This window comes from Drosophila elegans, unplaced genomic scaffold, assembly GCF_018152505.1.
Source record: "Drosophila elegans isolate 14027-0461.03 unplaced genomic scaffold, ASM1815250v1 contig_149, whole genome shotgun sequence".
Taxonomy (NCBI): Eukaryota; Metazoa; Arthropoda; class Insecta; order Diptera; family Drosophilidae; genus Drosophila; species Drosophila elegans.
Genome location: NW_024545513.1, coordinates 4,357,107 through 4,380,937, shown reverse-complemented (window position 1 = coordinate 4,380,937; position 23,831 = coordinate 4,357,107). Strand labels below are relative to the sequence as shown.

At 38.8% G+C, this 23,831-nt stretch overlaps 1 protein-coding gene across 1 annotated transcript; it reads left to right on the top strand.

The window, feature by feature from the left end:
* The first annotated feature begins 5,834 nt into the window (after positions 1-5,834).
* LOC108136324 (frizzled-3) lies at positions 5,835-23,830 on the top strand. The gene is made up of 2 exons (XM_017257426.2): positions 5,835-6,257; positions 21,579-23,830. Exons 1-2 carry the CDS (start codon positions 6,036-6,038, stop codon positions 23,124-23,126), a joined length of 1,770 nt encoding a protein of 589 aa, XP_017112915.1. The 5' UTR covers positions 5,835-6,035; the 3' UTR covers positions 23,127-23,830.
* The last annotated feature ends 1 nt before the right edge of the window (position 23,831 follows it).

Below are 23,831 nucleotides of genomic sequence, written 5' to 3'. Positions count from 1 at the left end.
GCCATAACCTTTTCCCGCAGTGAGCCGCAACTGCGGGTTTAACTGCAGCGCAATGTTAATATAGCAATAATCGTGGATCCATCTACTAATTAATTGACTCTTTGTGTTCGCTTTATTTTATTTTTATAAGCGCTTACTGGCCCTCGTTTGCCACCATTTCACATCTCAGAGCCCAGGACGTGGGGCCAGATATCCAGATAGATAGTCAGTCGATCCGACCAACTGGCCATCCAGCAATCCAGCAATCCGACCATCCAGCCATGCAACCATCCAACCATTCAACCGCGCATCTCATCTCTCGCGGCGCTTTCATTTCATTAAAAGCCTGTTTCAATTTTCTGCATTTTAGTGCCTGATGCACTTTGGCATCTCGAGGTAAGGCCATCCACTCAGCTGTATTTTTTTCCTCTGTTCCTCTTTTTTTTTTTTTCTTTTTTTATTTTTTTCTTTGATTTTTCCTATGGTTCTGACCCGCCTTTTGGCTTAAGCCCCGGCTTTTGTGGTCTTGGCAACATATATTTGCACTTTGTCTGGCCCCATGAGCTCTGCCTTTTCGTATTCGCCTTCTTCTCCCTGCTCATCCTCGCCCTCGTCCTCACTTGATCTGCAATCTTCAATGCCCAAAGACTTGGGCCAAATCAAGCTCTTAACCCATGGGGATTTAACAGAGGATTGGTAAGATCCTTGTGTTTCGAGCAGTTCATTAATATTTTTTGGGATATTTAATATTATTTATAACTTTTGCCAAAATAATGCTAAGAATAAATTTTATGTACTGTAAATATATTATTTTTATTTAAATAATAAGTGAGCATTTTTTTATTTTGCACTATGAGTTAATTTATGGGTTAACAGGGTTTTAAATTATGGGGACTTAACAGGGCATTGAACAAATAATGCACAAATTTGTGAGCACTCTTAAGTATTTTATTGGGATATTTAATATTTTTATACGCAAGAAGTATAACGTTTGTCAAGATGGTGTTAGGGGAAATACTGATACTACACTGATAATATATATTAGTATTTTTTAAGTTTATTATTAAAAAATATTTTCCGAATTGTATTTTGGGTTATTTCAAGACAATATACGGAACATGGGTTAATATGGGCACCGAGTGAGTTGATAATTTTGACATTTAGTCCCTTATCTGGAGTTCATTTCTGTTGAAAATGGAAATTCTGGGGGACCCTGTGTATCTTTGAGGGGTCGCTAAATTAGCACCTACACAGGGCCGGAGAAAATCGAAGGAGGGGCGAGCCTTTGCCCCTGCTGAAGTTCTTTATTTCTTGGCGGGCAACTTTATTAGCACCCCAGCGCGGCTTTCATCTTTCGCCGATGCCGCCTTATCGCTCACCCCGTCCCTTTCTGGCAGCCTATTGCCTTCTCTTTCCGTCTCCTTCCGCCAGGATATGGCAAATTATTTTTGGCGCACCCTTCCCTCCGAACATTCCGCATATAACATATATTCCACATATTTCGTATAGACGAATGTCTACAAAGGAAATCATATGCTGATGAGTGGTTCGCCAGCCTTTATCATTTTTATTTACCCTTTTTTCGCATTTCGCATTTCGCATTTTGGAGTTTATATAGGGTTTTATTGTCTGACTGAAGTTTATTGTTGCTTGGGTTCGCCTCTTACCTGAGTTAGCGCCAGGCCGCTTTTTTCCTCGAATGCGTATTGGTTTCCCATGGATGAATCCGGGCTTATAGCCCCTTTAATTACCCTAACGAACAGCCGCGCAGTACTGAGCTTTAATTGATTCTATATTGTTGTAGAGACGTTAGTTTTAGAAAGTTGTATGAAATACGCAGTTGTTGGGTGCCATTTGCACCGGCAACAACCTCACTTTCAAATGGGAGATTTATGTGGCAGGTGAAACTGAAGAAGCAGGATAATCCCATGTAACTCTTTGTTAGGCAGTGCATGCCTCTCTTATGGATTCTCTCTCTTTTTGTCCCCTTTTTCCTTCGATTTTGGAGTAACTTTAGATTCCTTTAGTCTGAGCCGCGGTAATTCACACGGTGTCCCCAACGAATGATTCTTGGCATTGTAATTATCGCATTATTCCTATGGCTTCTGCCAGAGAAGCAAATAAAAGGCGGGGAAAATAAGAGAAAAGAAAAAGAGTTAGCCAAGAGAAGTCCCGCTGGGAGTCTTCGTCGGGCGGATTGAATTGCAGGCGGGCGCCAGTTTCGAGGGCGTACAAATCCACTGACCCGCCAGCCGCCCCCTTTTCCCTGTGCTTTCCTCCACGGAGAAAAGCCAGTGCATACAAATGTGAATTAGGTATAAGCAATGACAAAAAGTTTACTTTATTATAATTATTTGAGCAATATCATTCATAAGTTTCTTCTCTTTGATTTGTATACACCTTGTAGGCCAGCTTTTATGAAAAAAGTACACAAATAAACGTTTTTTTACTTTATATTTTATTAAATATAAATGAATCGTCAAGTGAGATTTCTTTATCCATTTTTTCTCTCTGTATCTGTACCCCCCCTGAATTTCCATCCCATTTTTCCTACCTTGAATATCCGTGAGCTGGGCGACCGAGAAGATAAATAAAATAAATATTGACGCGCGTCCAATTCGCAAGAGCAAAAAGCAAAATGCAAAAGCAAACAGCGAACAACAGAAAGGAGAAGCAAACAGGGGGAAAAGCAGAGGCAGAGCAAATATCGTGACTTGGAGCGGCGGCAAAACATCAAGCATACTGAATAAAGTACTCAAAACGTATTTAAAAGTACTAAACACAAGTACTAGAGATTAATAAGCGCTTTTGAACTCGGCCGACCAGAAAACTAGTTAATGGCACACTGGCGAAGACCGAAAGAGTTGTAGATATTTGGAAATTCGCGTATCTGTGGGATTGCGGTTGTGGGTGGTGACTCATGTCGGACATCCCGACCACCGGATCGCACACATTTTATATATATATGTACCATTCATACCCCCTGTACCTTTGTCAAACATCGGAAAAAAGCGCAAACAAATCAAAGTCAACCGATCGCTGGGAAAACCAAATGGAAAATTGTAAATGGCAGATGGAAAATGGCAGAAAAGAGACGGCGTGGAAAATATGATCGTTTTCCATGTTGACAGCGCTTTATGGCTGAGCAAATCCTCTTTGAGCGGCACCGCTTTGAAGTCGGGAAAATGATTCAAAGTGTCACCTGAATTGCAGGATATAAAAACCAGTCACTAAGCCAGGCAAATTATATATATTTTGCAAATTAATATCGTGAAGGAAATTAATTTCAAAGGAAATAAAAAATATTAGATTTAATGGTTAAAGCCTGGCTTTTTTGCTTAAGCTTGAGGACCTATTAGCTGATGATCACCACCTTTGACTGCCGTTGAGGATTGTTTCCTATATCCGGCCCAAGAGATCTTCATGGATAACGACATCCCCCGCTAACAAAAGGCTCTGAACATTACCACAATTGGAATAATCTCCTACGATCCCAAGTGATCCCCATCCACCCTTAAGTGTGAGCTAGACAACAATAAGGGCGCAAGAAAGAGAGGGGTGTGCTGCGATCGGGGCACTTAACAGAAACACTCTTGAGCACCTAACAAAAAAAAAAAAACTAAGCCCGAAAGTGAGCGCAATATTGTTTAAACAAAAGAGGCAGGATCAATTGAGGTAAGGGGAGGGGAGGAGAGGATGGAAGGCCAAGAGCGAGTGCTTACATTAGCTATTATACGCCATCCAGTTCCATTTTCAGATCGATCTCTTTGATGATATTTGTACGTGCGCATCGCATCCAAGTTCAAACAACTGGCGGATTTCGAGAATCAACACAGCACACAAAAATAAAACAAACAAACAAAGCGGCCTGCCCCTTCCTTCCCATCTCTTTCTTTCCATCATCCTCTATAGGAATTGGCCGTCTCTTTCCCTCGTTTTCGGGTAGTACTTACATGGGGGATTAGCTGAGATGACAATTGAGAGATCTGAGATCGCCAAGTGGTTGGAGGATTTTAATTATTATTGGGTATTATGAAAGTGCGAGGTGAGCATTTAAATAAAATAATACACAGCGATAAAAATGCAGCCATATTGGTTTCAGAGTACCATCTAAATTTTTACATATCAAGTTACATGATTGTGTGAGAAAGCTGAATTTACTTAAATTTTTGTTAAAAAAAAAAGCAAATGAAAAAAGGATGAAATTAAAAGAATATTTTTAGAACTAAACAAGTGCCTTTTTATTTGCACAATTCGATAAATGAAATTATATATTTTTCCTATTTTAATTATTAGACAACATCGTATGACCGTATACCATTGAGATAGAACAGGTGGTTGGCCATCCGATTTAATGCCATAGATTTCCCCTTGGCTCCACCTTCAAACACCCAAACACCGGAGATTCAAGATCCATAACAAAATTTGCAGCAATTCGTTTTGATCAGCGATTTTCTTTGCGGCACCCAGGAAAAGCGGTGAAAGAGGGATAAAAGGGGGCAGGTCAGAGGGGAGGGGCTCAAGGGGGAGGCCCAGAGGAGAGGCAAAAATCTTATCTGGCTGCCGGAAATCAAAGCACACATCAAAGATCGCCGACGCCGACATTTGCAGTGTGTGGAGGTCGCGGTGTTCAATTGCATGCACCTCATCCTCCTTCCAACCACCCCCTTTCAGTTCTGTTTGATGTTGATGTTGCTGTTGCGGTTGGTCGACGTTGCCGATCGAGTTTCCTCACCTTTACACTTAGAGAAAAGGACAGCTGGGACAACAGTCTTAATATTCTCATACACCTTTTAAAACATTTGATCGTTATTCATTGTTATTTAAATGCAGTTTTAAGTATTAAATTTTAAAAATTAAATTGCTTATCGGATTCAAGTTTTTAATTTTGTTGCTTTATTTTTTTAATAATATTTTTAATTAAGAAAAAATATCTTACATTTTTTTTGTAATATATTAATTAAATTATTATTGAATTTGTAAATAATTCGCATTTCACATAATTTTAACGTTGCCCAATTTTCCAGTTATAAGTTAAGTACATTTACAATTCCAATGGGATACGCATACACTAATTTGGTTTAATTCCACTTTAAATGAGTATTTTTTTTTCTGTGCACATGCGGTGTGTGTCGAACCGATCGACGCTCTAAGTTGGATGGCAGTCACCCACGGGGAACTTAACTCACCTGCCGGCCACTGATTCATCTCGGGGGAACTGCTTCGATCTCCATCACTTATCCCGGTCCGGATAAAACTTGATGTGGGGTTGTCGATCGGGTGGACCCTTGAAATCATGGTCGGTGGTCTACAAAAGAAGGTTGTTTAATTTAGCCTTTATAAAAGAATTTATTTGCAGAGCTTAAACTAATTTGATTGGGGCAAGTTACTATGGCAAGTTAAGCATTTTTGGAAATTCCTAAGCTGTTTGCAGTAATTTTGATTTTAATTTGAAAATAATGGATAATTTAAGAACTTTTTATATGATATGATTTCTAGTCTTTAAATCTAAATATTGGAAACCTTAAACCATATATCGCAATCCATACCCTAGAAGTATTTTCCTTTTATGTGTTGTATATCTCTCTTCTGTATGAAAGCCCAAGTCCTAGGCTATAGCCATATATCATCCTCTTCCGCCACCAAATGTTCATTAGGGAGTTTAATTTCCCTTCCGACGCGATGGGTATAAAAACGGTAAATTTATTTGTCTTCATTAGGCACTGGATATCCAACGGATATATATATTTGTTCATTGCAACATGTTGCAAGTAAGCAATCGAACAAGTTCGAGGCGCTTCGCGTGGACAAAACCCAACGTCTGACGACCGAGAGTTGGTAGTTTGTTCGAAAGACCAGAAACGAGCGGTAATGTTTCACAGTTCCCTGCGCGAGTTCTTTGGAAAACAGAAAAATACGTAATTTACCAGAGGTCGAAATAACCGAAGAACAATTCAAATCCATTTTTTTCACGTGCTCGCGAGTGGTATTTGAACAGAAACCGAACCCCCGCCGGAGTGTCAAACATGATGACCCCTGAGTGATTCTAGGGCCCAATGAAAAAAATGAACGCCAGCCAGGTTCTGCTCCTGGCTTTGGCCCTGGCCAGCACCAGCAGGACCTCCTCGGCAATCAGCAATCCCGGCCCCGTGGCAGGCGGCTCGAATGGATTACAGTGCCAGCGGATTACCGTTTCCGCCTGCCAAGGTCTTGGCTACAACATGACCGCATTGCCCAACCTGGCGGGTCACACCAATCAGCTGGAGGCTGAGCTCCAGGTAAAAGCCATAACTATACCATATATCTGTGCATTCGCTCAAAAAGCTGTTGGCCAAATAGCAGGCATGTCGTCCCCGGTTCTCCGCGATTCCACGTTGTTGATAAGCCCGGCTTTTGTGTGTGGCTGTGGCCCATAAAATTAATTCTCTTCGCTTACGTGCGAAAAACAAAATTTAAAAAAATGCAACAGAGACTAAAAATGGAAACAAACATAAAGGGGAAAAGCCGGCCCGATAACTGAGTTTAGAATACACTGGGTTTTAAGGAAATAAGTTAGCTATTAGGGAGCATTTAAAAATTCAATTGTTGTGAAATAAAATATATGACCGATGCATTTTAAAAATATGTTTACATTTTTCCTTTTTTTTCTTTATTTAAAGTTAAACCAAATGCTAAATACTTACCATGATGTTTCCTGAAAATACGTTTACAAATGGGGAACCCAATATAAAAATTTGCAATATTATTTAAGCTGATAAGTAATCACTAAAAGACTTAAAATATTTGTCATGGTAAACTTTTCTAAAAAAATTAAAATACACACTAAAAAGAGTACAGCCAACAAACACAGCAGATGAAAACAAAAGCAACAAGCAGCAGCCAGCTAAATGTTGTTGAGAAGTCACAAACTCTTGGGAAATGTTCAAAATTGTGAATGCCGAGAACGTGGGGCTGTGTTTTTTTTTTTTTTTGGTTGGGGGGGGGAGTGGGGAGTGGGAAAGGGATTTTCGAAGGGCGGCAGCTCATCAAAGTGGGGCTCTTCCGCCCCATTCAACCCACACGAATCTACTATTTGCTTTGGCTTTTTATTTTTTTGCGGTCACTGCGGAGAAGATAAACACAAAGCCATGACTAAATAATAAATAAATATATTAAGAAAGGCAGGCAATGATCTGTTTAGATAAATAAACGTATTTCAAGTTGCTAATTATGATTTAATTTAGCGAAAATAGAAAGAAAGCTTATTCAAGACAAATAAAACTGTGTTTAAGGATTTTTCCTTTAAATTTTATCATTTCATTTTGATTTTTTATTTTTTCAATATTTAACAACCCATAATCTTATTCGGGTTACTTTCGTCGCTTTCGAAATCAGAGCATTATGGAAATTAATTTATGAAATATAGTTTGCATTCATAAGTTTGAATACTTTTCCGTTTTCGGTTCGCTATCGGAACACTCGTTTCCCATTTTGGTGTGCCTCCCGCTGCTTTGATTTTTTTTTTTTCAGTATTTATCGGGGGTTTCATTTCCATTAGCAACGCTCTGGGAAACAAGTCGTATAGAAGGAGAAGGTTCCCCGACTTGAGAGCTACATATATCTAGATAAAGGTGGAAACAAGACTGGTAGACAAACACAAACGCACTGTTATCACCCGAAAGACGTCAAAGAAGCGACATTTAATTGCTTTTCAATTAATGAAGAAGTTTACTATGTTGCTTAAGAATATGTAATGAATAAATAAAAGCAAAATAAATAAAAATACACACATAAAAATTGAGTTGAAATAACTTAAATAATATAATTTTATATAAGGGAAAAATTATAAAATAGCATTGATAAATAAATATTGAAACTAAGAGAAAGGCTTTACTTAGTTCTAAAATATCCTCAGTTATTGCATGAAATAAACATATCAAAAATTAAACCAAGGAACTCAAATAAGCCAAATTTTTAATTTGTTTTATACACAAGCAAAATCGTAAAATATCATTCATAAACAAATCTTAGGACTAAGAGAAAGGCGTCATTTAGTTCTGAAATATTCTCATTTATTGCATGACCAAATACGATGCGGCTTAAACATTTGAGGTCATCTCGGCCCTTAATTTACCGTGAAAATGGCCCATGAAAATCGCTGAGTAGTCGCAGAGTGCGTGAAAAGAGCCGCCGAGGGAAAAGTCGGAAGAATAGGAAGGCCATTTAGTGGAAATCTCGAAAAAAAAACCACAAAAAGATGTTAGTTAGCCAGGGAGACCTGTGCGATTGGACCGGCGACAAAGAGAGAAAGGAACAAATGGGCGAGAAGAAAGAGCTGCCGCTGGGAATGAAATACACTGAGAAAAAAATGACTTAAATTTATTTTAATATCTAAAACCAAAATATTCGTTACATAAATAATTCAGGAATACATTGTCCTCAAAATAAATCTACATCGAAAATGTTTTAAATTAATAAATATCAAATATACATAGGTATAAACTATTCAGAAAAATATGGCCTTCACAATAAATCGAGTTATTTAAATCTCAAAAATTTATAATTAATATATTAAAACTACTGAACTGACCCTTAGCATCCAAATTTCTCTGGGTGCAACAAACGCATTAGTTTCGTCTTGGAGTTTTTGGGCTTAGTTTAGATGGAAGCTGTGCTTGTGTGTATCTGGGTTTCGGTGTATCTGTGTGTGCACAGTCGAGTCCATTAACACCTTTCGTTTGGACTTCGGTTTCCTTTGAGCGTATCTTGCATTTCATGCCCATGCCCGCTTTTGGATGGAAAAAAGGCAAATGTCGATGTCGATGACGCGGTGCTGCCGCTTTGTTGTTGTTTTCGATGTCGATGCTAAGTGCAGACATCGGAGATGACAGGCTCAGCTATTTTTCTGACCAATCCGGAAATTTTAGTGGTACTAAGTATTTTTTAAGTTTTAAACTCTTATTTCAAATCAAAACCATTTTAGGTTCTTTCTTTTCAAGTTCATAACATCCTTTTAAGTTACAGACTTTAAAGTATAATAACTTACATATACAAGAATTGTATTTGATAGATGACAAACTAGCTAAAAATGGCAAAACGAAGTTCCATATTTTCAATTGTTAAACTTAAGCGTTAGAAAATGTTGTTTTGTAATCATTATGCACTTGTAGTCAACAAATATGTACAAATTTTAAGCTGATATATGTATATACAAAGTATGTTATTTAGAATTGCATATAAATTAAGGCGATTTTCCGTTACTATTTTGATGCACTATTTCCGGCAACACTGACAGGCGACATGAGCAACTGACCATAGACTTTTTATCTGGCTGCAGTTTTGGATATTCCCTCTTTCTATGGCTTTGGCTTTGGGTTTTATTTTTCATTTTTTTTTGTGGGGCGTTTGCCGAGCGCGTTGCCGCCTACTTTGTTTTATCGTGGCGCTGAAAAAAGAAGAAAATAAAATGCATTGTCTGATCTGGGACTGGGTTTTCATGGTTTTCTCGGTTTTCTTTCATTTCTTCTCTGTTGTTTAGACGAAAGAAGACAATGAACAAAACCCGGCCAAGCCTCAAGTGGCAATAAAAACGAAAGCACCCCTTCCCCTGCCTCCAACAAAATGAATCGGAAGCACGTAAAACAGATCAAAGCGTCTGGAAACTATACAGAAATACAGAAATCAAAAGAGATTCCAACGGCAGCCACATCAAGCGGCAATAAAGAGCATCAAAAGCTACGCATACTGTACTGTTTGGGTGTATTTACATAATGCTCGGAAACAATAACAAAGTACTGAAGATCACATCGAACGGGATAAAAGCCAGAGGAAAACCACTCTGGAAAGGGAAGTTTATTTTCTGGGCCTACGATATGGGAAGTACATATCCTGATTATACCCAGATTATCTCATATTAAGAGACATTAATTGCTCTGCGTCTACACACGTTTGTCTTATTACAAATGAGAGGCGATAATTGTTAAATTTCTATGGAGTAATAGTCTACATGAGACTGGATTTTCAAATTTTAAGTTGAAAGTTTTTCAGTAGTGTTCTACATTTATTTATGATTTTTCTCATTACCAGAAAATATAAGTATAACCTTTTGCTGTAGCCTTTTCTTGCACTGCCTAAACTTTATGCTAAATTCCAATAATTTCTTTTCCATTCTTTTGCATTTTCCATTTTTCAAGTGGTGATGGCAAGCGTTTTGACTATGCTTGACTACGAATATTTGTTCCTTATCGGTTGGCGATAGGTAAAGCACACATACGCACCGTGGAACGCAAAGGTGCCACGTGAAATAAAGTACGTCGAAGGGGAGTGGTATTTGGGGGGCAAATAGATCAAATAAATAAAGAAAAATCCACACGAGAAGGTCGGTCTTAGCTTTAATTTTTCGATGACATGTCCAAGATCGAGAGTGAACACCAAAAGTGCATTTCTCCTCGGTTTGTCAGTTTATCGTTATGACAGCTTGCCGGTTGTTTGTTTGTTTGTTTGTCTCCATGTTTGTCCCCATGTTTGCCTGTTTGTCGAGTGGGCGTTGCGTTCAAGTGCCGACAAAGTGCTCGTCAAGCGACAATTACAAGTAAATTAATTGAAAGTGCGCCCCACTGGGTTGGTGCTCAGAAGATAACCATCATGCAACTGCCAGCACATTTACTATTTTTGTAGTTATCTAGCTGCCTCTACAAACAGAGAAGACTATTTTGAGTATCTACAAGTTTTTATGCCAATATTTATGTGTGCTTACTTAGCTTAAACCACTGAAACAATATACATTATTTGCCATTAAGATCAAAGGGCACAGAAATTAGCCTTTCATAAATTCTAACAAACCATTAGGATTGTTAAGAGGGTGTTTAATACTATTCATTAATTTAATTTCAATAAGTAAATATTAGCCTAAAGTTAAACCTTTAGTTTGTCACTATTTTTGGGTAATCTTTCCTGAAAGCTTGAGGAATTTAGCAAGTATGGCCGACCTTTTTAACTATTTTTTCACATCAGCTCGAATTTGGTGGTGACAAAACGACGGCTGCGTTTTATGTAAAGTAATAGTAAATATTTGGGCAAGGTATTAGCCGGCGAACGAAAGTCCGAAAGCCAAGCAGTTCCCTCAAATACAAAAAAATAAATAAATAAAACTTCACACAAGGCCTTAACCACATAGCAATGGCAAGCATAAAGCAACAACAGCCACATCGTCGATGGCGACAATAAAATTGTTTGATTTTAAAAATCAGAACCCATTAAGATTGCTCAGCAACCATTTCCAGGTGAAAGGGGTGCTCCGCAAGGAGGGCTTTGATACCAGAAATACCCAATAGGGCCCAAAGGAATGTCGTAAAACTTATTTTGTATGGCAATTGCAGTCGGCTTATCGCTCGCCAAAGGCCCATATCAGCCTAAGCCATAAATGTATATAGGCCGTGCGACTTAACCTTAGGGGGGGGCAAAGTATATCAATCCGATATCACACTATCAATATGTAGTCGCATTTGATTAAAGAAACTACCGCAAAAAGACAAAACAAATGGGTGAGTTTACTTACTGGTTTAGAGGCTTTTTTAGTCCTTGAGATGAATTAACATTTAGTTGCTTTTTAACTAAATTTGTAAAATAATATGCCTAACTACGGTTGCGTTAGAATCATAATACCCCAGCTTAAGTGTCATCAAGTGTTACACCCGCGACTGTCATATTATCTAGCATTATAAATTCACATTTTCTGCTCTCTGTTCTGTTTTTCTTTGACCATTTTCGATAGATAAAAAACAACAACTAATGTGTTTGCATTTAACCGGCTATCAGCTGAAAAAAACCATAAAATAGAGTTCGAAGAAAATGAGGCACCACACATAGTTAATCCGTCCGTTTGGTCGCTTCTGATAAGAAAAGTTACCCAGCAAGCGTTCTTATCGGAAAGCGGTCTGCAAATGCCAAGCGCCGGCTTGTTGTTGTTCCTGCTACCTGATTTACGTTCACCAGAGCGGGATAGCACTACGGTGGTGGGAGCAAGACGAAAGAGCGCTCTGTTTGCATTGTAATTATGGCAAAAGGCACAAAAGGCAGGCAGCCACAGCCATGAGAAATCCATCAGGGCGGCATTTGAAACGACTTAGCGCTGATAATGTCAAAAAACAAAAAACAAAACAACACAGAAAAGCTGCTGCCATTGTTTTTGTTGTTCCTGTTCGGCGACAACTGACTTTGAAGTCCAGCGAATGGCGAACATAACTCAACTCGAGTTATTTGTGCACGGCAAAAAATTTAAGTTTAGTTTCCTTGATAACACAAAATGAGGAAATATGATAATCTCCTCAAATAACATTTATTTACAGTATCAATGGCTATGTTTGTGAACTTCCTAGATGTTGTAAAAAATGTTCGATTTGTTTTAAGAATTATCTTTTTCTGATCAAGTCATCTATATTTGAAATATTTAAAATATTAAATAAGGTAATAAGGAAATAAGATAAATATTAAATAAATTAATAAATAATGTATTAAGTTGATATTTGTAGCTAATTTAAATAGTTAAAATATTTCAATATTTTAAAAAAGCTTTGCTTGGATCTATCTGAATAGTTTTCAGTGTGTTCCACAAACATTAAAATTTATCTTTGTGTGTATATTTTTTTCCTTGAAATTTTTTGGCCAGGCCACAATCCGTCTCCATAATGATGGGTCAGGCAGTTGCAATGTTGACGAAAACAATTTGACAGCGCAGAAAAAACATAAGAAACCCCAGAGAATCATACAAAAAATATAAAGAAAAAAGGGGAAAAAACAATTAGTTCATTCCTTTGCAGCAGTGGCTTCTTCTTATTTTTTTCTCCGGCTGCTGGCAAACACGCAAAAAATGCGGCAACGTTTTTCAAATGCCTTCCCAACCAGTCACCGAATGAATGGCAGGGGTAAAGGAAAAAGAGGAGGAAGATATGGGCAAAGGAGAAAGGGGAGGAAGATGGGGTGAAAGAGGAGACGGAGGCTCCCTGGAATGTTGGAGTCACAGAGAAAAAGAGAGAGAGCTGCACAAATATCAGGACAAGAATTCAAGGAAATGGTATTTCCAAGCCTCAGACACACTTACTTTTTAAATTACAAAAGAAGTGCTTCCAGAATGCCATTAAAATTGTTTTATTGCAATTGCAAAATAATTTCAATATATTTCGCTTTTAATCGCTTTTAAGTAGGGTTAAATATGTATTACTTAAAATACAAATATTCATTTAAATATATTTCTTAAGATATTTTCATTATCTGTTTGGACAAATACGGGGAACCGCTTTTAAAAGGACTTAAATATTTATTATTTAAAAAAAAATATTATAAAATATGATTTTATTGCCAAAATTATTAAAACTATTTTAACATATTTCTTAAGATGTTATAATTTACTAAATGAAAAAAGAGGGAATCGCTTTTATAAGGACTTAAATATAAATGAGAAATCATTAACTTTAATGAAATTCTAAAGGTATATTTTAGAGAGCATTCGTTGTTATTTGGATAAGGAACATAAGCCAGCTCAATGGAGCTTCGCTATACCCAAAGTCAGGGTATGAGAAAGATAGCAACAACAAAAAAACACGACTGAGAGATGAGGCTCAGCAGCAGGTTTGTGTCTTAAGTCTTTTGTTTTGCTCTTATGCATTCGGCGGCAGGATGTTGAAGATGACGGTGAGATGTTGTTGTTTTGTTGCTGCCGTTGTTATTGTTGCTGGAGTGACTGTAAACGTTGTTGCTGCACGTAATTACATGGCAATTAAGTTAATTGAACTGCGCGCCTGCGCACGCGTGAATTGCTCTCGCCATTTCCCCCTCTTTTTTCACCCATCTCCGTGATCTCTTTCTCCGGCTAAAGATTAAAATAAAAAGGAAATTAAATGAAAACAGCTGGCATAATTTGCGTTGTAAGTTGTAAGTTGCGTGTACAACCTGCAAACGGCAGCTCATTTTGGCAATCCCGCCTGACAAAATGTCAGAGCTACAGACGGCAGCGCATACATTACCTTCCCGAAAGCCCATACAATGGCACGGCCTGTCAGTTCCGTTCCCGTTCCCGTACCCTCGAAGCCCCATCTCCTCCGGGGTGGAGAATTACTGAAGTACCCAAGTATCGAAGTATCTCTAGCCGCGCGGACCGGCCAAACATGTCCCAATTGTATGGCCAACGGAGGCGCAGAGCCACAGCGCTTACAAGAACTGGGCCCAATTGCACGGCCAAGTGTCTGGTGGGCCTTTGAGATCGCTGCCGCAGATTATCTAACTTGGCAACGGATCGAAATAGCTAAGGTCAGCAATTTAGAACAGTTCTCTATGGTAAATATGACAGTTCTTCGTAAATCAACCAATAACCAATCAAGAACAAATAATAAATATATTGAAAAATTCATAAGAGTAAAACAAAGAAACTTGCCAATTTACTTACTTTACCAATTGAACACATCCTACACCAAATAAAGAAAAAAATCGTTAAAAACGTAAAGAAACCAAAATAAACCACAATATAACCGAATTTTCTATATATATGCAAAAAAGAGCAAAAATAATAAATATAATAATAAATATAAATAAATAATAATAATAAAAATAAATAACTTAATTCCATAAATCCAGCAGCTCTATAGTTCCTATAGATGTATATTTTTGGTAAAAACTCTTACATCAAAATAAATAAATAAAAAAACAGAAACAGAATTCTTTCTAATGTATTCACTTATAATAAATATCTATTTATGAACCTTCCAAAAATCTCCGCTATACATATTACTCAACAAATAAAAACTGAGTTAAATTCTGCAAATAAAAATAAAATGAACAATAAATGTGAGTGAGTTGCTAATGGTGCGGCCTTCGGTGTGCCGAGGATGGCTCAGAATCTTCAGCCAGTTGGCGAGGTGCTCCTTTGGTGCATTCCGCTGCTCGTTTGCCTTTGAATGACAATCCTCGCCAGTCAAAATGTCAATTAATTGTGAGACGACAGTCGTATGTCGTCGGCATCACTTGACAGTTCTGTCAGTGGTCGGCGGGGCTTGAAAAAGTCGGCAAACTTAGCTAACTTGGCTAACTCGGCTAAGTCAGTCGAGGAGTTAGCCAAGTTAGTGCTGCACAAATGCAGTCATTCGGATCGATTCGTATCTCTGGGTCGCTTCCCAACTTATCTACGCTGGGGCTAATTAAGAATGCTAAATGTATCTTTGCATCTGCCGCTGCCGCATGATGTCATTTGGGGAGCAACTTTTGTTTTGGGCGTTTCGGCTTTGGCGATTTATCATCGCATCGTTGTCGCCACGGGACGGCATCTTAATTATGCAAATTACCACCGCATAATCAAATCACCGATCTCTGCCTGCCGAAATGTTAAAACATTTATGTATGTCTACACGCAGAGTAACATTAAATGTAATATTTTACAAGCTGACTTTGAAATTTGTGAGTATAAATATATTATTAAGAATATTGTCAGCTAAATGTTATACTTAAAATTGTATTTGACTTAAATCTTACTTTTTTCTTGATGCATTCATTTATGTCAATTTGTTTAAAGCAATCACCAGAATAAAAACCCAAAATCAAAAGACTAAATTCAAAACAAAAATCAAAATTGTGGGCCAATTTTCTGACTGTAGCAAATACTATACCGAAAATATACAGCGGCAGCTATGGTCCCCGTTCGCTAATTGCAAACGCTTTCGTAGCAAATTAAATCAATTGACTTTGAAGTTGTGCCGCCAGTGAGTCTGGCTCACGTTCACCCCCTGAGCGCTCCCCCGCCCCCTTTCATCTGGCAAACAGCTGTCAATTCGCATCAGCGACCGCTGAAGTCCGAACAGCGCCAAGCGGCAACTAAATCAAATAAAGCGCAAATCAAATAAAGTACCACAATGCATGAGAGCCAAATACACGAAACCACATAGCCACAAAATGTATACCAGCTTACCGACATTTTTATGCTCTTCCTCATACCATATTTAAGTGTTAAGTATAGTAATTGTTAATATTATTAATATCAGTAAATACTCTTAAAATAAATTTTCCAATTACACAGTTTATTTCACAATAATATAAAACACAATGTTCGTTTAACTTAGTAAAGATCATTTTTTAATATTACCTAACAGATATTTGGATGGATTTTTAAATAAAAATAAAGTAACTTTGTGCAGTTCAACATGCCAAGAAAAGGCAAAAATTCAGATGAGTATGTGATTTTAAAGTATCTCAAGCAAACCCCATCTAAAAATCCAGCAACGTATTTCTAAGATATGGTATAACCAGAAACGCTTCGCAATGGATTAGACATAAAAAGCCGCCGTCAACGACTAGACTGACTAAAATGAGCGAGTGGTGCGTCAAGAGGAGGTCTCACTGTCTGTCCGCCTGTTCGTCTATTTATGTATATTTGTATCTCGCGAGTCTGTGTATCTTTCACGTGTGTGCGGCCTTTTCGGCTGGCATTTCACAACACTTGTCACCCTGACAGCAGGGAAATTGTTGAAGGCCCCCGAATCCAAAACCAAGATTCATCTGTGGCGGATGATGAAGGGAAGGCTTGAGATGGGAAGAATCTAATCAACCGATACTAGGATGCCATTTCATGTTTTGAGATTCTTTATTCTTGAAAATATATTTATACTATTACGTGGTGGTAAAATAATAACTATCTTTTTTAAGCAGCTCTAAGTTATTAATAGAAAATTCGCAAATAATTCAAATACTTACCATGGAACCATCGTCTTTGCGTTGAGCAGCGCTAAATAATCGCCTAACAAATGGCATTCAACGATACTTAGATTACACCCGTGGCAGAGTCGTTTTCATTACCATTATCCATTCGCATTCAAAGTCCCCAGGCGGTTAGGTCCACAATTTGTATGCTCCACCCAGGTATATGTGGTATATACACCACTCCTTTTGAGAGATCGGTTCAGTTCAGCTCAGTTCAGTTCAGTTCGGTTCGGCTTCTTTTGGGTCCGGTCTTCGTCGCTGCGAGCGTGGAAAATTATAAATTAATCCATTACGTAGATTATGCAGATGTCCAAACGCATTAAATGTCCCCCGATCGAGAGGCTTGGGATCGGGATCGGAATCGGGATCGGAATCGGGATCGGCTGGTACAGGATTGGATTGGGATGGCTTGGTATGGGTCTTGGACATTAAGCGTTGTTAATGAATGAACAAACGACTGCTTTTTGCTTGGTTTCAGACCAGCTTGTTGGGCTTGAGTTGTTTGAGGTTGCCTTAAGGTATCAACTCAGAATAGCAGTATTTAGATATTTAGTTAGTTTCTCAAATGTAGGTTTACTTTTATATCTTGATATTGCTTGATATTGCTATATTTTTCTTTTATATCTCTCTCTGTATATACTTCTATGCGTTTTTTCTGCCCGTAATTCCTTTCGAAAAATCACATATTCAAAGTCAAAGTGCCGCTGAGCAATTTTATTCTCCTTTCGATTCGTTTCGTTTCTGGGACTACCATTGATTTTATTTCTTGGCTCGCAATCATTAATCAAAATCGAGAAATCATTAGGTTTGCGTTTAGGCTGTGAGGTGTCAACTTGCCCATTGTTGTTGCTGTTCTGGGCCTTGTAATTGAATTGTGAACAGGGGGGGGAAAGGCGAGTGTGGAGAGGGGAGAGGGGAAAAAGGGGCCTCAAAGTGTACAAAATTAAATGTTTTTTTTTCGGTCGGAGAGACTTCACCGAAAAAGTGTGAAACATGCTGCGAATGAAGCTGAGAAAAAAATAACTAAAACCGAAATTAAAGGAAATAGCCGCGAGTCCAAAGGCAAGAAGAAGTTGAAGGAGAAGAGGAAGAGGAGGAAAAACCCAAAACCGAAACGAAACTCGAAAAATAATGGGTTAAGGGAGGGGTTCGAATGCTCGGTTTTTCAGTTTTTTAAGTAAATTAAGCAGAACTCTTTTTTTTTTCTTGTGGATCCTATCCAGTCGGCGACACAAAAGTTGATTTCATGATTTTTCAAAATCCCACCAAAGCCCAAATTCATTATATATTAACCACAGTATGTGCAGCCGGCGAATTCGTCAAACTGTTCAGTTAAAAAAATGGAGTTCCATGGAAGACTTCAAAAAGAAGTTTTGCATATTAAATTTTAAGATCTATGTTTTAGTTTGATTCTACACTAACGTTTATTTATTCATGTTTAACCACATATCATTTAAATCAAATTAATTATTAGGTTTTTTAATTTATCAAAAAACATCTATGTAATTCAACTAAATATTGTTTTTATGTATTTAGCTCCTTACATTTTTTATGAATATCTAAATGCCAAGATATTTTATTTTCTGAATGACCACTGTAAATACACTAAGTGCTGAAAGATTTACAAAGCGTCTCCATCTAATAACTTTCATATTGCCGTCTGCCTTCAGTAATAACCATAATTTTGCTCCGCAACCAAAACGAATTTGTCGCCTTTGGTCGGGTGGACGGCGATCCGCGGCGAATTGCCAACTTTTCGTTGGCTTTTGCGTGGCCAAAAAAAAAAAACATTCCAAACGACTTCGAAAGAAACACGAAAAAAACGCTCAAAGCGTTGCAGATTGCATTCGCTGCGCAGACTGAAGAGTCGGAGGCGATCATCATGACCAAGGAAATGATGATGACCAAGCAATGCCCTTTTGCATTAATAATACATTTTAGACACTTGGCCAACCAGGCTTGTGGCCCAAACACCAAGTCACACTGGTTGGCTGGCAGAACACTTCAAACTTTTTTTTATTAAATTAACCAAAATGTCAAATGTTAAAAAAACGATTTACAAGTGAATATGTTCAATGTTCAAAAAATGCCTTAAGAGTAAGAGTAATTTGTATTTATATTGCTTCTAAAGCTGACTTTCTAATAGACAGAGAAAATACGTTTCGGTATATCTTACATCTTTTTTATTTAAAAATGTAAAATGCAAAAATGTTTTAAAAGTAAAATATGAATAAATTCCAATATTAATTATAAATTTAACTGTCTAATCAGTCTACATAAAAGTCTAGAAGCTTACGTAGTTGACGCACTACGAATGGTCAGCAGTAAATTGATTAATGTCAAATAAAATCAAGGGCTTACCAAGTGAACAGTTTCTAGAACATTAAACAGAATTGCAATGCCCTAAAACCTGGTTGAAAAAATGTAAATTTCTTGGAATTTCGAACCACTGTTTGCTCCTCACCTGTCTTACCTTTTTTACCCGCTCTGCCCCTCTCTCTTTCGCTCCAAATACGACTCTCTCACTCCCACTCGTAGGCCAAAGCAGGTCTATTAGGCTGATTGCCTTTCCGTTTTTTTTTCGTTGAGTTGTTTTGTTGGTGTTTCGCCTGGCTTTCGGCCAAGTCGATGATTATGGCCAAGACGATGATGCCGTTCACTTGCCGACTGCATCATTAAATTATTATTGCTGGCAGCTATTTTCCAGAGAGCGCTGCAAAAGCCACAAAAATTGGAAATCGCGTGTCTAATGCTTCGTTCGAGATGCCCGCCGGTTCTTGGATACCGGCCTTCTTTTCCTTTCCTCTTTTTTTTTGTTTTGTTTTTTTGTTTTGTCTTTTTTTTTTTTTTTTTTGTTTTTTTTCGGCCTAATGTGGCTTAATTATACAACAACAATATGGTTACTGTTAGCCAGCAAACAGCAAACAAAGAGCCAAGAACTGGCAGCCATCAAATCCATGTCAAAAGTCCCCCCGGAGATCAGTTCATCGGGTTTTGGTATGAAAAGGAGATGCGACCAGGGTCTCTTTCCTTTTCCTGAGAAAAAGTTTCTCGATAATTCGATGCAGCTTTTTGCTCTCCAGGTTTCCTGTTTTTTTTTTATTATCTTCCGTCTGCCCCAAAACGTTGGCCCTGTCTTGGGGTCCTGGTTTTTTCCTGCCGCGCTGACTTGTCTAAAATTCCACAAACTCATAAATGTTGATGCGTCTGGTTCGTCATCGTCATCAATGTCGGCATTTCTCGTATGTTGGACAATGGACAGGGAGCACAGCGAAAAAAAATGAGGCCTTCAGTGGAATTAAGGAGATCCAAACAGCAGATCCAATCTAATGTTTTTGCTCTTTAAAATATCTACGTCTTATAAAATGTTCATGTCTTATTAGTTTAAAATAAAGTACAAAAAAAGTAGCAAAAATATACCATTTAAAATACAATACCATTTTTTTCCGTGTGCCTCTTGAGACTTTCTTGGCTAGATTAATTTTGAATCGGTTGATGTCGAGTCAAGATGAGAAAATGTGGCTTCGTTTGAAGTTATTAGATTGCATGGCTGGTAATTGACAATTAATTGCCATCGACAACTGCAAATGGAAATGGAATGAACTCGCAACCGGGAAACTGGCGGCGTTTTTCCATGTGTGAAATCTGACGCAAGTTTTCACACCAAAAATACACACAGATATTTACAAACGTGTGAGACTGTTAATGGAAAATAAACAAGAAAAGATCAACAGCAAACAAAAATTACAACATAAAGTTGGTGCGGAATATAACATACTTTGATCGATTCTTGTTTTTGATTTTTGTCTCTCTATCTAAAAAAAAAGTGATATAATTTTGATGTGATTTAAAAACCTCTATGCCATTATTAGACACTCAAGAAGCACTTTAATAATCTCTGTCAGCAAAAACATTCGAAACAGCTCACCAAAGACGGCAAAACCTGCGGAAAATCATTAGCATTACACAATCAAATTTTGCAATTTCAGCTAATTTAATATCAGACATTACCCGGTGTAAACAAGCTGAATTTGTGCCGCTCAATTGTTGCAAATGGAAAACATTTGTTAAATTAGCTTTTTATTGCTGCTGGCGTGGTGTCGGCAAAACAACAAAGAAAAGGCAGAGCTTTTATTGCATTTTTTTAGATAAAATTATAGACATCTAACTACAAAAGTGTGAACCGAAATGTGAATTGTTTAGAATCGAACTTTTCCTCAATTTTTTATTGTTTTTGTGGTTTGCTTATCGAACAGCAAATTTCGATCCAATTATTCGGCGGTGGTCTTTAAAGTTGTTAATTGATAAAAGCTTTAGAAATCGCACGGAATTTGTCCGCTTTGCTGTTTGATCTAGACAAGTATATAGATACACAAATTTTTTGCAATTTGCTAGAATATAGGCTTGGAAAATGTGAAGAATGCCATAAATTGTTTGAGGTTTTTATGAAAATCAAATAATTATTAATTGATTTTCCATGATGTTATTCCATTTCAAGTTTTTAATTAATTTCAAAAATGTGTTGATCTAAATAAAACGATTATTGCAGTTTCTTACTTCTAGCTTTGATTTTTCATTTGTTTATGCCTGTTTTTGATTTTGCTCATGAATTGTCTTCCTCAAAAATCAAACAACAATATTGTTATTTTGGAAGGCGAATAAAATTTGATTTTATGTTCCTAGACTTTTTATTTCTTTTTATTTGACTTTCAAAATACATTCGGTTAAAAATAACTATATTTACTTTATGGTGAATATAAGATTATTATTTTACATTTAATAATTTCGCAAGGTTTTCTTTATTAGTACAGTAATTATAATTTAGCATTGTTCCTGCCACAAATGTTTCATGTTCCTATTTTTTTATGTATTTCTTGCAGATTGCCAAACTGGTGCCATTGATCGAATCCGGTTGCTCCCGCCGCGCCCGCTTTTTGCTCTGCTCGGCGTTATTTCCGCTCTGCACTCCGGACGTGCCACGCCCCGTTACCGCCTGCAAGTCGCTGTGCGAAACCGTTAGGAACGAGTGCTCGGTCAATGCTCCGCCGGAGCTGATGGAGTTGTGGCCCCAGTTCCTGAACTGTGACGGACTGCCGCAGCCGGAGAAGCACGAGCTGTGCATGCAGATTCCCCAGGAGGTGGGTGGCTCTGGTGGATCAGGTGGCTCAGGTGTTCCCGCTGGTCCACCACCCACCACCAGTCCGCCCAGCGGTGGGGAAGGTCATCCAACGTACCGCTTCTGGAAGAGTGGGGCACCACCTGCTCCGGGTTCCAGCAACGGCGGCATTCTGTGCCCCCAGAACTTCAGCGGCAGTCCCTTCAACCCGGAGGAGTGTGTGCCCCAGTGCCAGCGGGATGCCTTCCATACCAGCGCCCAGAAGAAGCTGTCGGAGAGCCTGATCCTGGGCCTCTCGGCCGTCTGCTTCGTCCTCACCTTGTTTGCCCTGGTGACCTTTTGGGCGGAGCCCACCCGCTTTGGCTACCCAGAGCGACCCGTGCTCTTCCTGTGCCTGTGCTACAACCTGTTCAGTGTGTGCTACCTGGAGCGGATCGTGTTCCACAACCAGGCTAGGATGCAGGACCAGGGGCGTCTGATGATGCGACCAGCCTGTCTACTGACGCCACCCTGCCTGGCCTCCTATATAACCACCTCGTATCTGAGTTTGTGCGCCGCCAGCTGGTGGTTGATATTCGCCCTGTGTTTCTACCTATCCTCCCACAAAAAGTGGTCCAGTGAGGCGCTCGAGAAACGATCCGGACTGTTCCATGTCCTGGCCTGGGTTCCTCCACTGGCCCCGCCCATTGCCGCCTTGTTGCTGGAGAAGGTGCGTCCCAGTGAGTTGACTGGGATGTGCTATGCCCCGGGATTCGTGGAGCTGCCCGCCTTGGTTCTCCTGCTCCTGGGCCTCTATTTTACACTGAGGGCCTCCAGATCCCTGCTCCTGCTGCAACAGCAGCTGCAGCCCACTCTGGCCCACCATCGATTCGGGCAGATCCGGAAGCGTTTCGTCATTTTCTCGCTGCTCTATTTCGCACCCACGGCAGCGGGAGTGGTGGCCGCTCTGCTCGAACGGTACGCGGACTCCGTGCCCAGTTGCTCCACGCTCGAGGACTGTGCCCCGCCCACACCGCTGAGTGCCTGGCCCGCCCTAATCAGGATATTCTTCCAGCTGGTGGGCGGAACACTGACTGGACTGTGGGTGTGGTCGCGCAAGACCTGCGAGAGCTATAGAAATCGGCTGGTGGCCGGAGGCGGCGGAACGCCCACCTCCTCCTCGCTGATGAACCACCAAAGCAAATCGGCCGGGGCACTGCCCAAAAAGCACCTGTACACCAGTGGCAAGTCCATGATGGGGGCACCACCCCTCTACGCTGGCATCAGTTTCCACAATGTGCCCGTTTACAATCCCAATCAGTCGAGGGTTTGAGACCCAATCCCATTCCCCCCAACTCCATTGTATATACTTACACTCATGATCATATTAAATAGGTGCACCTATAACATTCTAAAACAATTCGTTTTAGTACACAGAAACAAAAAAACATTGCCAGTACAAAATTTGATTTTGAATAATGTAAAATTGATATTAGAAAACGGTAAGGACAAGCTTTTTCACTATCTTTTTAATCATAACAAGATTAGTACCATCAAAACAAATAATCATTTCCATTCATTTTTTTACTCTGATATTTTTTATTTGGCAATATACAAGTATGGCTAAAAACGTGACAAAAATGATTGCTAAGGCTTTAAAGTCGCACTAAAATGGATTCATATAAAAAGCTATATATGTACCTATTAATACGATCATGGGTGTACATAGGAACCCTCACTTAACCCTAGAAGGCTTTAAGCTCTGATCTAAGTACATGAACGAGAACGATTATTGTACGCCTAGTTAGTAAGCCCCCAAAAAGGAAAAACTGAAATGTGTTAATAGCTTTAAAGTTCGCCCTGCCCCCAAAAGTGCATCCATCACCTCCAGTTTTTATTAGTAGTTCTTTAGCTTATCCTAAGTCTGTACATAGAGAAAATGTTTTTTTTTCTTATTTTAAATAAATTAAGGTTAAGTAGTCATAAGATTACCATTCAATTTAATTGCATAGTTTAATAAATTGTGAATAATTTAAAT